This window comes from Schistocerca cancellata, chromosome 6 (genome assembly GCF_023864275.1).
Source record: "Schistocerca cancellata isolate TAMUIC-IGC-003103 chromosome 6, iqSchCanc2.1, whole genome shotgun sequence".
Taxonomy (NCBI): domain Eukaryota; kingdom Metazoa; phylum Arthropoda; class Insecta; order Orthoptera; family Acrididae; genus Schistocerca; species Schistocerca cancellata.
Window position 1 is genome coordinate 439,901,907 of NC_064631.1, and position 12,477 is coordinate 439,914,383.

The 12,477-nt window shown below is 39.6% G+C and overlaps 1 protein-coding gene across 1 annotated transcript in view; it reads right to left on the minus strand.

Moving 5' to 3' along the window:
- Positions 1–12,477, minus strand: part of LOC126190687 (oxysterol-binding protein-related protein 9-like) — a 528,891-nt gene that overhangs the window by 15,863 nt on the left and 500,551 nt on the right. The window contains 2 exon segments of the mRNA XM_049931146.1: positions 11,805–11,884; positions 11,886–11,927. Coding sequence (XP_049787103.1) covers positions 11,805–11,884; positions 11,886–11,927 — 122 coding nt within the window.

Genomic DNA, 12,477 nt, shown 5'->3' on the forward strand with positions numbered 1-12,477 from the left:
ACTGACATTTGATGGGAGTTTACCACCCTGACATTTTCTATAGACAAGTATGTAAACGGGGTTAAAAAAAAATTTAAAAAAATTAAAAAAAAAAAGATATGTGGATACTTTAAAATTATATTAGTAACTGTGTAATGTCAGATCCGCCGCCACTTGCAATGTATCTATTCTCTTATTTTATGTATTTTAGGATCGCCAATTTTTATGTGATGTATGTGACCAGCTTTGTCTTAAATCATAAGTAACAAATTTTATCAGTAATCCTGGTGTATATTCCTGTAAAGAGAAGTTTATGTACTATAACGAGGGAAGAAAAGCATACTCCAATGTATTTTATTTTAGTATATTTTATAAATTAAATGTAGCCTTGACATTTCATTGTATCCGAAGAATGTGATTTATTGTATCAATCTACTTCAACAGTGATTCATAAACTGTACAGTTATTTTGGACACTTACTGAAAACGTTTTAAGCAATTACGATGGAATAGTATACATATTTACTTAGTATTGTTTGCTATAATAGAGCCTGGTCGAAGGATGCATCCTGTATTTGTGCAGAGGCATTGTGATGTTTTGTCCCAATCTGTGGTGCTGCACAGTGAATTGGATTGCTGGTGAGCATTTTACGCCATTCATATTCGTAAAATGTATACGCATACAAAACATTATGTATCAGAGCTCTGTCTTCATCTCATTTATGAGCATTTAAATCAATGTGAGAGCTTCTCAACAGATAACACATGTCTTATTCTCTATTATGTTATACATAAATATTCTCATCCTATCCTACGGCCCCTTACAATCATAGCTCTATTTAGAAAGCTATATGATGTTGACAGATGAAAACACTTTACGATATAAAGCTTATAAGTTGTATCCTTGGTGTGCACTATCTTTGCTACGTTCACAGGCAGTATCTTTAGTAAATATATTTTCGCACCAACAGACTTAGCTCCACATGTTGTCAGTGCACCTGAGCTTGTGTGTGTGATAGATTACTAGAACGATAGTAGCACTGACAGTTTAGTACAATTTAACAGCATTTTACGATGTAATAAGTGTCGTAGTCATCGGATCTAGTGGAACTCTCACAGTCAAAAGGCTGCATTTTGATGACAGCATGTACTCATGTCAGATAGTCTTATATTCTGACAGAATGTAAGTTATGTACATTTCTCACCAATTTTTATAATTACGCTACTATCTTAATGAAATGTTTGCTTAATCATGTATATACACCCTGTGCTTCACTTTTGTCTTTTTTGTGCTTAGGTAACTTTTGCAGTGTTAGTTGAAAATGGCCCTAAAGCCAAAATTGCAATCGTAATAATAAATATTTTATACAGTCAACAGCAACTATGATGTCTTTTAAGAAATCTGTCATCAATTATTCACGCACGGCTCAAGAGTTTGCAGAACAGAGCCCAAATAACATAAGATTTTAGCTTGCCAAGCAGGGTCTTGCATGGGATACAGTAGAATGCTTTACTGAGTTCACAGAGTAATAGTGCTATAGACTGTCTTCAAAACCCTGACTTAAATTTGTTATTAAGGTAAGTACTGCTGTTATCATTGACCTGCCCTTCCAAAATCAGTGTTGTATATTATGAAAGAGGTTATTGCCTTCAAAGTAACTTAATTGTTGATCTTTCATTACTGTCTCCATCGCCTTAGCTAGTACTGGTATTGTAGGTATGGGTCTGTAGTTTGACACTTCACGTGGATTACCTTTTTAGTTAAGAGATACTAAGTGTCTTACTTTCATGAAGTCTGGAAATTCCCAATATGAAGGCATTTATTTATTACTACTGTTAGTGGTTGTGCAGTTTCATGGATTAACATTTTTAGCTAAGTGCAGGATGTGCCATAAATATTGGGACTCACTGAAAGTTTTAGTTTTTTACTATTTTTATTATGTCTTTTGGGTACTCACTCTTCCACATTACCACACTGCATTTATTCGCAAATTTCACACAAACTGCAGGGTCTTTTCCAAAGCCAGGAATTTCACATACTGTGCTTTTTATCTTTTTCCAATATTCACTAAATTCATCTTGACTGCAAGAATTAGAGCAAGAGGTGGGCCTTTACCTGCACTCATTAACCGGATTCCACACTGGCTTGTAGGGATTGTAAACTTCTGCAGTATATTTTGTATTGCTTTCCTTCTTCAGTTTTTCTACTTCCTTTCTGTACCTCCTTTTGTTCTGTAAATACCTGTGGTACAGTCTACCCTCAATAACAATGTCTTCAGCTGCTTTGACATTGTTATTTGGTATTTGAACAATATGTTTTATTTTACCTAGTGTACGGGTATGCCACCTCTTTATTTCAACAGTTATCTGTATGCATTTTAGTTTGGCAATTGAATATCTCACAAATTAGTGGAAAATGTTCATCCAATTTGACTTTTATGGTCTCGAGTACGCAACTAAATGCCTCATTTTGTGCCAATTCATCAAATAGTTGGTACCAAACTTTAAAAGCCACTGTAGTTTTGAAATCAACTAAACTTTTCTTTGTACTAAGTCTATTTCCAAATATGTAATTTGAATGGCAGCTGTTATGGACGAACTCTGTGAGTACACTTCATGATTACTGCACTACAATCTGCTAGTATTGGGTCAACCACACTTACACTGTAGTCCCAACTACTTAGGTTTGTGACAACTGTGTCGAGACAAATGCCTCTTCCTGGTGTAGAAAATTTGCCACAAATACTCCAAAGGTGCTTACTAAGTTCATGATGGCTCTCTCATAATCACTACCTTCTCCAATATGAATGCCAAAGTCACCATTATAAGACAATTTGTGCCCTTACGCGCACTAGGTGATACAGATATCTTTCCAAGTGGTTGATGAAATTTTCAAGGTTGTAATCTGGGGAATGGTTCACAGAAACAGCAATTAAGTTAGCATCTGGAAGCCCCAAGGCAGCCAGTTCTAGATCCAAAACTGCACTGAAAATACTCAAATCAGTTTTCTCGGCATTGAGGTGATTATTTACATATACAGACATACCATCATGGATAGTAGTTCCTCTACACCATTTCCAAACATTCAGTACATCTGTAGTATTTTTTTTCTGGTTGGGCTAGCCAGTGTTTACAATACATTGGGTCTCATATCCTCAACAAAGAGTGATAATGTATGAAGTTTTTCCCCAAGGCACTGCACATTTGCACTGGCTGTAAGTAAGTTAGTACATCTCTCCCCCCACTCCCACACCAATGGCGTCATTTCCTTTTTCACTGGTAAGTTCTTGGTCTTGAGAGTTTATTGCATTGGGCATCTTCTGGAATAAAAAATGTCTAATCACAATGTTTTTGGACCTTATACTATTGTCCATTATTTTACTTTTCAGGTCAAATCGAAAGACCTGCACCAGGCGAACGGTCTACCCGACGGGAGGCCCTAGCCACACGACATTTCCATTTATTTATTCAACACAAATTTTGAACCTGTTATTTATTCCCTTAATTTCCAGTTTACCAACTATAAAACTGTCACGATTTGGGAAAGTGTTTTGTGAGAAGTTAAATACAGTTGAAGCTGTAATGTCATCTATTAGCCTGATTAGGTGAAACCAGGCTTGCTTGTCAACATACAGCTTTCCTTTTTTGTTACGAATGCCTATTATGACTTTACTTCTGTTTTTAGTAACCACATTTACAAACATTTGCATAGTAGACTGACTTCAAAGTACACTGTTCACCAGTTTTTCGATTTTGTAGCACAGTCTTGTACATTTTCTTTTCTTGTGTCTGCAGTGGTTTTTTCAAGTTCATTTTTTCATTTCACTGATCTCTAATTTCTTCTGCCTCCTCATTTGTTTTTCCACTTCCTGTCAGATAATACTGATGCCTTCTGAAGAGTTTCCAGCCATCAGCTTGTTTGCATTTGTATTAGGTTTGTTTTCAATGATGGATTTTGTTTCATTGACGCACTCACTGTTTACACTTGAGCTGGACTCCATTGTAGCAATGTTTGGATTTTCAATGTTATTTCTCATTGGAAGATTACCACCTGATGGATTTTCAGGCTTTTTGCTAGTGTTATGAGCGGTGACAGTGATATGTGTTGTTTCTCCGATGCACTCCTGGGGATTTGTGATAGTGGCAGATGACTCCTGTCTTGCATTCGGATTTTGCTTCGGATTAGAGATGTTTGCCTCTTCAGCTTTGGCTAATACATGGCAAACAATTTTCTACATCCTCTATACTTTCTCTTTCCAGGCTTCTCAAAGATTGGACGCTTTTTCATTTTGTGCCAAAATAATTTCTAACCTATTTGTTGCAGTCATAGTGTCTACTTTTCCTTTTATTTGTTATTATCCCTGGTAAGTTCCTCGATTATTTTAGTAAGATTACTCACTAATGCGGCATCATAATTTCCTTGCTGCTTAGCATATAAAATTTTTTCATGTTTTCTGTGTTGGATCTTCTGAGATTTTGTCACCTAATTTCACTTCACAGCTTTAACAAAAGTATTTTAACTGACCTTGCAAGCATTTTGGAATGCATCTTCACTGTTGGTGAGGAACAGACATTTTGTGTGAAACAAATGTCACACCAAAGTCCACAAAAAAATGCTAGAGAGAGAGAGAGAGAGAGAGAGAGAGAGAGAGAGAGAGGGGGGGGGGGGGGGGGGGGGGAATAACCAAATCTAAGCTGCTGAAATGAAGTTTGTTAGATCTGGGCATACAACAAGGAATTAAATGAATAGAATGGATGCAGGTTTCAAACTCAGGGTACAGGAAAACTCTACTTGTCTAGATTAATGGACACAAGAAACCACGACCAGCTAAGAAATTCATTGAAAGGACTATAGGTGGCCAAAGAGAAAATGGACTGGCAGGGTTAAGGAGGACATCACTGAAAATGTTTCCTTTGGGATAGGATCCTTGGGCAAACCTGTGCAAGGATAGAAGAAGTTGGAAATGGCTTGTCACTAGCACATGAGAAACTGGTGCTACAACCTGATGATCATACATTATTGTTCCGTAGGCCTGTAGGGAGGTCCTCAAAGATGTGGAACACATCAGAAACTAAGAATATATAACAGACATTTACACTGCCCAACATAATTAAATTGTTTCCCACTGCGATGTGAAAGTTTGAAATTTGACTCGAAGGTGTCTACAACTGTTCTCTGTAATGGTAAAAAAGCATGGCAAACTCGAGATTACCCTCAGGCTCGGCAGTGCTTCGGACAGCAAGGTGTTCAACTTACAAGATAAAGGCCACAGCTCACAAGTTCATGTGAGGTGTAAGGTGGGTTAATGACACCGCATTGGCAAAAAAAATTTTCCACAATTCTTTCCTACGCCACTGTGGACATGTCACGTGATGGGAAGATCATCGCAGCCCAACTTACCCATATTTCATCCTCCCATGATGGGTGTCAGAACTGCAAAGCCAAGCTTTGAAATGATGTGGTATGATGTGGTTTCCTATGGCTGGCTGAGGGAAATACTTCACACACACTATCACTCAGAATCAACATAGAAAGGGATCATGGTGGTGGCATAAAGGGTTCAATGAAACCCCCACTTGATATGGGCAGTGATTCGCACACATTTCACAGTCAAAAATTATAGTTTGCAGTTTGATGAACAAGAAGATGATGATCTTGACAGCCTTTAAACATGGCTGTTGACCACTGCTAGACACCCGTCTGGACGATTCAATCCTCCTCTAAGGGCATTGTGAGCCAGAAACCCCACCAAATGTGACCACACCACTTTGGAGCACAGTGCAACGGCAATTTTTGGTCTGGTGTACTGGGTGAAACTGCTAAGGATTGCAGGGTGTATACGGGGACAAGAAAAAAAAATTCCCGGATTATTCCCGGATTTCTCCCGGATATCCCGCTTAAAAAATATGCTTTTTCCCGGGCGAAAATACACTTTTTCTGTGCTAAGTGACAGTAGGTTTTCCGTAGATTTTCCCTCGGAACTGTAAAACTTATCAATCCTTTGAATGGTTAACGTTTTATACAATCGCGTAGAACTTCCCGGAAAAAAAAAAAAAAAAGAAAAGACGGGGCAGAAAAGTTTTGGAGAGACTTTTAATTTAAAAAAGGAGAGAATTTTTGGAAAGACCTTTGATTTTCAGCAACATATACGCTGCATATTTTCGTATTACGAAAGTATAAATTCGAATTGCACCAAACAAAGCGCGTTAGTTTCCTGAGCGTTGAAACCGAGGTTGCGATGTCATTTTGTAAGCGAGTCATATTTCAAGCCACGAGATCTCGCCAGCCGATGACAGTAGCTATTCAGAGCATAGGACACCTGTTACAGTCAGCCAATAGCAAGATCACTGATTACATAGCGCGAACACGCAAAAGGAAAAATTAACGGTTTACATTAATGTACACAGTACCGTATGTCTACAAGAAAAGCTAAGCTTCCACATATAATTTTGGTCTCAAAGATTAACACGCTACAACAGAAGCTAAGCTTTCACATGTAATATTGATTTTTTTTTGCACGTGTTATACTTTAAGATACATCACAGAAATGTGCCAGTAAATTTAAAATTCTGATATAAATGTCTCGGCTCGAAATTCTGGCTGGTCCTCGAACTGTTCAGTTTCGAACGCTCTGTGATTTAGATATCCATCCCACATTCTCACACGTAACATAATTCATGTTGCGTAAAAATAAATTTTCTTTGAAAGTAACACTTTTCTAACCACCGTTCGCAATGCTATCCGGAGACTGTTAGAAATAGGTTCGATTTACCAGTTGCCAGAGAGCGCCAGAAAAACGGGCATTATTGTGCGTGTGCAACTGTAGTGGTGTAGGAAGCCCGCATGTTCGTGTGTATAAAGCACTAACAGAGCTTACATTACACCATAAAAGAAACAGGGCATCAGAGGATACTCCAAAGAGCATTGGAATTTCGTAACCACACTAAAATGCATAATACGGCTTGAAGTGCAAATTGGCTTTTTCCAGATTCACAATGAAGTAGGTCCCATCTGATATTAAGCTTTTCAGTGTGGTTTTTGGGATGTAAATTTTCTAGGAGTACCAGTACTCTGCGATCTCATTTTAGGTTCTTTATTATGGCATAATGCCATATATGGCAGAAGATGATAACGCGCACTTGAAATTCAGCGAACAGTTGGAACCAGGCAATACTGTAGAATGAAACACTTCGTTTCAAATAAAATGATTGCCTCAGCGGAAAGATTAATAAAGCCAAATTTCTTTAGCAAGCTTGCAAAAGTAACTTCACTGTTCTGCAAGGCGATTAATGCTTGACTGCTACTTAACTTGGAAATAAAATAAAATCAGAAAACAAATTAATAATATATTTTTTCCCTCCGTAATTATGTGAAGGTATTTTAATTCACTTGACGGCTCCCGGCCACAGAAATCCGTTTGTTTTCACTTGACGTGGGAGCTGTACACAAAGAGAAGCAGCGAAATCACTTAACGTAAACACGGGTCGGGTGGAGGTTAACCCCCTCCCCACTACAACTCAGACAACTCTGTGCAAGCGTGAATCTGGCAGCTAGGGCGCGGGAGAAAAATTTTTCTCGTTTGCATGTGGCTGCTTGCTGCAACTACCGATACAGCTAACAGCCAAACTTCAAGTAGCGGGAGAAGGTACTGCTTATACGCGAGTCAAATGCGCATGCGCAACAGACCGCTGGCAATTGGTCAAACGAACCTAACGTGAACAGTTGTGACGTCATGGTCATAGCAAGCAGTTTATTGTTACGAAGAATTACAGTCTGCGCCCTACGGTCTTTGACATATTTTTGCTATTTGCAGACGCTTCTACGTGCACGATGTTTTGCTATTGTAAATTGCACATTTCCATTAAAGTTTTATTTTTTTTCCCTCTCGTTTATATTTTATTGCTGGAGTATCATTCTCCAGTAGCAGGATACAATGACATTCTTTGCTAGAGAATCAATTCTGCAGTCAAAATTGCAAAAATTTAACTGAAAGCTAAAACAATGAAAAATTCCCGGAATTCCGAAAAATTCCCGGGTTTTTCCCGGTTTTCTCCCGGATGAAAAAATTCCCGGGTTTTTCCCGGATTTCCCGGTTGTCCCGGGTCGTATACACCCTGGATTGTTCAAATCCCTTTGACAAACTCTGAAAGTCATCCAAAGCAGCAAAGGGTACTTTTGCTTTTTCCAACCATCCTGTAATGTGATCATGGGGAGAGGGGAGGGTGGGGGTGGCGCAACATTGACACACACATGTATAAAACAGCAAAGGGCGCCTCTTAGACCACCCTCACTGCCACCACCCACCACTGATGAGCATGTGAAAAATACATCTGTACAGAGACAACTCATGATGAGAGTCCTAAGCACCTGCAGGCAGACTATGCTGCTGCTCTTGTGCCTGCTAATAGGCATGCAGAATTGGAGGGGTGTCAAGGGGTTGCCTGTCTGCAAGCTCTCTGTAAACGTACATTTTTTAAAGGCTTGGTGAAAGTGGATGGGTGGCACTGAGGGTGCTGCTCAATCAGGGGTCATAGAGCAAACCTCTGCTGTTTTACTCAAGCAAGTGTTGATGTCACACCCCTCTGTCATCATGTCAGTGGAAGATGCAAAACACGATGGCTGAGAAACTGTAAGCACCATTTGCTGCTTCCGATCACATCCAAATTTCATCGAATTGTTTTGAATGGTCCCTATTGGTTCCACCTTGTACACCAGAGCAAAAATTGCAATAGCATTAGCTACATTCCAAAGGGGTCACATCACATTCAATGGGGTTGCAGCCCCATGATGCCCTTAGAGAAGGGTTGTATCATTTGAGGTTGCAGGGGTGCCAAAGGTTATCAAGAACTATCATTTTTGACTGCACAATATGAGGGAATCAATATTCCAAGGGAAAGGGTGGTATCATTGGCACCCTATACGCCACCTCCTAAGGTGTTTTATGTTGATTCTGCATGGTGATGTGTCTGAAAAGTTTTCCTCCAGGACCCATAAGAAACGCAAGTAATTTCAATGCTGGGCTAGGCGATTACTAGGCGATTCTGTCCCCCATTGCAGAGGCGTTGAAAGAAGGGATGGATTGTGGGTAAGAGAGGGTGCAATGACGTTCCCATCTGCTGACATGTCCATCATAGCTTTAAGCAGAATTGTGATGGAAACTAGTGACAATGTGACATTGTTAATCCATCTTATGATTCACTTGAACTTCTGAGCTATGACCTTTTTCTTTATGTGACAACATCTTCTGTTTGTAGAATTGCCAAGCCCGAGGGCGATGACGAGGCATGCCACGCTTTTGCACCATTATTAATACAATTCTAATTTCATTCTAGATGGCTGCAGGTCATCAATTGTGTCTATCCTTTCAGACATGTCCGAAAGAACAGACACCATATCCATACAAGAATATTACAGAGGATGGTTGTAGGCTACTTCGAGACAAATTTCAAACTTGTAGGTTGGAATGGTAGATAATTATGGTATTCTTAGAAACAGATCCTTTAACACATATGTATTACTTTCTATCACTGAATGGGCTATGATAGTCCTATTTCCTGATCACAAAGATATGCTTCAAATTATGGTTTATGGATTTTAGTAAGAAGTAGCTCCAAATCTGCAAAGTTAATGTATCTATTAACATATCTCACATGATGAACGCTGTTAAGACTAAGGGGTACAGTGATAAACAAGGAGCAAATAAAATAGTGATATTTCTAAGAACTGCAAGCAGATTTTTTTTTAAAGATGCTTTAAAATATTTGTCACTGCCAGAGGAATGTGTGAAAAAATTCACTTGACAATAAGGAAATATTAGCTTGGTAAGATTTAAAATTGAACTGTTGAGTTTGAGCTGTTGTATACAGTATCACTCTGTCGATACTGCAGTTCTAAAATGATGATGGGAAGTCCTGGATGAAACACAAATAATGGAAGGAGAACAACTAACCAAACAGTTGAGGTATTTAGTGGTTAACAGCCATGAAAACAAAGTTGAAAACAGTGTCAAGCTTTGGGATAATGTCATTAGGCACACAGGTGTGTGCATGCATGTAAACACACATGTACACACGCACGGAGAGAGAGAGAGAGAGAGAGAGAGAGAGAGAGAGAGAGAGAGAGAGAGGTGGGTAGGCAGAGGGGTGAGGGGGAGAGAGAGAGTGCGTCACATTACCCTGGCCAAATAGAGTGCCTGAAGCTTGACTTGGCCGAGAGTGTGTGTGTGTGTGTGTGTGTGTGTGTGTGTGTGTGTGTGTGTTTCTCCGTGCTCTGTTAAAATGTATGTTTCTAACCTTTTAGGAGTTGCATTCCGTTTTGGAAGTTTTGACTCTTGAACTCCTGTTGTAACATACTTCAAACCTTAATAGTTATTTTCATTTCTATGAAGATGTCTATGTGGTAGCTCTCCTGCTCTATTTATCACAATTACTTGCGACAGTAACATTTTCTTACCACGTGACTCATATTCTACAACCAACGCATAGTATGACAAAACTGCCAAGACTACAGAAAGAGAATAGAAACTTCAGTGACCAGAAAGACTGTTCATAATGTTGTGAAAAATAAATGGCACGAGGAATTTTTGAACTTGGCTTATCTGGCTTGTTGTCCAACACTGCAACCACTTAACCATGATGCCATGGCTGCTTAATTACTGTCAATGTTACACTTCTTCAACTGGAACTGTACACTGTCGTCCCCACCCCCCCACCCCCCCCCCCCTCCTCCAGCATACCTTCTTCCTGTTTTCATGCTTGATCTGTGTTCAGTTTTCGACAGGCTATCCACTGGGCAATCGTACCACTAAATCTGAGGGGGGAGAGGTGATAGGGAGTTCCCTGGTTAGTAGAGCACCTAGCTGCCTGCGGATCAGGCAGCACTGAGTTACAGCTAGAGTTTAAAGAGGGTGCAACAAGGCGAGGACTGTTGTATGCATCTGTCACACATCACTCAAGGAGTTCTTAAGCTGACACCCATCTGCCAGACAGAGATATAAGCCAACAAACACCTCCACTCAGGATCTGCAAACCATCACTATCAGTATCAGTATCTGGAGTATGAACAGTGCCTTAAGACACATCAGAATCACGTCTGCAGTCCTGCCAAGAAGAGCCAGCCACGACATTCTATCAATTATTATAGTTATTGTTCACCAAATTCTGAACTAGATCGGAGTTTATGATAGTTCAGTGCAAGTAAATGTGTGAACTATGGTCTTGAACCAGCTTAATATTACAGGTAAGTAGTGTACTATTTCTTTTAACAACATACTGTAAACTGTTACTAATATATGCTGTCAAATACTTTCGTTTGGCTGTTGCCTAACCCCATCTGGCCGAGTGACAAGGCTGTAAAGTTGCTGCATGCAAGCAAGCCACCTCGTAACAGCAGCAACTTTTGGAGGGACGGATTTTCTTCTTGTATGAAGTATTTGGTTAGTACAACCATAAATGTGTGTGTGTGTGTGGGGGGGGGGGGGGGGGGGGGGGGGGGGGGAGGGGTTGAGCTCTGAACTATACATTGCCTGAAAGCTCAACAATGTTTCCAGCCCTGTTTGTGTGTCTGTTGAATGGTTAACGCCTTGACTATACGTTAAGTGGTAATTTTTACTCCTGCCATTACTGATATTAAGAGTTCACAAAACACTAATTTCTTTGAGTATCACACATTTCCCCTGAGGCATCCTGTATTTATGAATACTACACATGATATACAGTACACTTTTATGTTAGTGTCAGTTCTTTTCAAAAACAGCAGTAAAAAAAAAAAAAAAAAAAAAAAAAAGGGGGCTTCATATGTGCCAAAATTTTGCCAACATTTCTCACCTGAGACCAGCAGTAACTTCCTTCCACAAGCGGCGAGACTCATTGTCAGACTGTTCTGCTATTGGTCGAACACGTTTTTTTTGTTATGTCGATACGATTAACATCAACAAACACCTCGGTTTTCTGAAACAAACATAACATGAGTAAGGTACAACAACAACGCATGCAACCCCCCCCCCCCCCCCCAACACACACACACACACACACACACACACACACAATTATTTCTATTAATCATGCAGAAATGAAAGATTCATCCTGGTTCTCGAAAATAAGGCACTTCATTTGGAAAATAATGAAGAGAAGATTTGTGCAAGGTGGAATGGTATACTACTCTGCTATTTTAACTGAGAAACATAAAGAGTAACTACGATAATGATTGAAGCAGAAGAAATGAATTAAAATTTGTGCTGCAGCCAGGAATTGAACCTGGGTCGTCTTCTTGCTTGCTAGGCTGAAATGCTAACCATTACACCACCATAGCACTATGGTTAACATTGCTGCATGAACAACCTAAGTTGAATGCCCCTCCCCACAACAAACTTCAAATCATATCTTCTGCTTATTTTCCCTTACATTGTCACTATTGCCAAGGCATTGGAATGGCACCCCAGCACTGGACGTAATAGAAAGTCCTGTACCACAGAGGATCTTCTAGATCTTATAATTACAT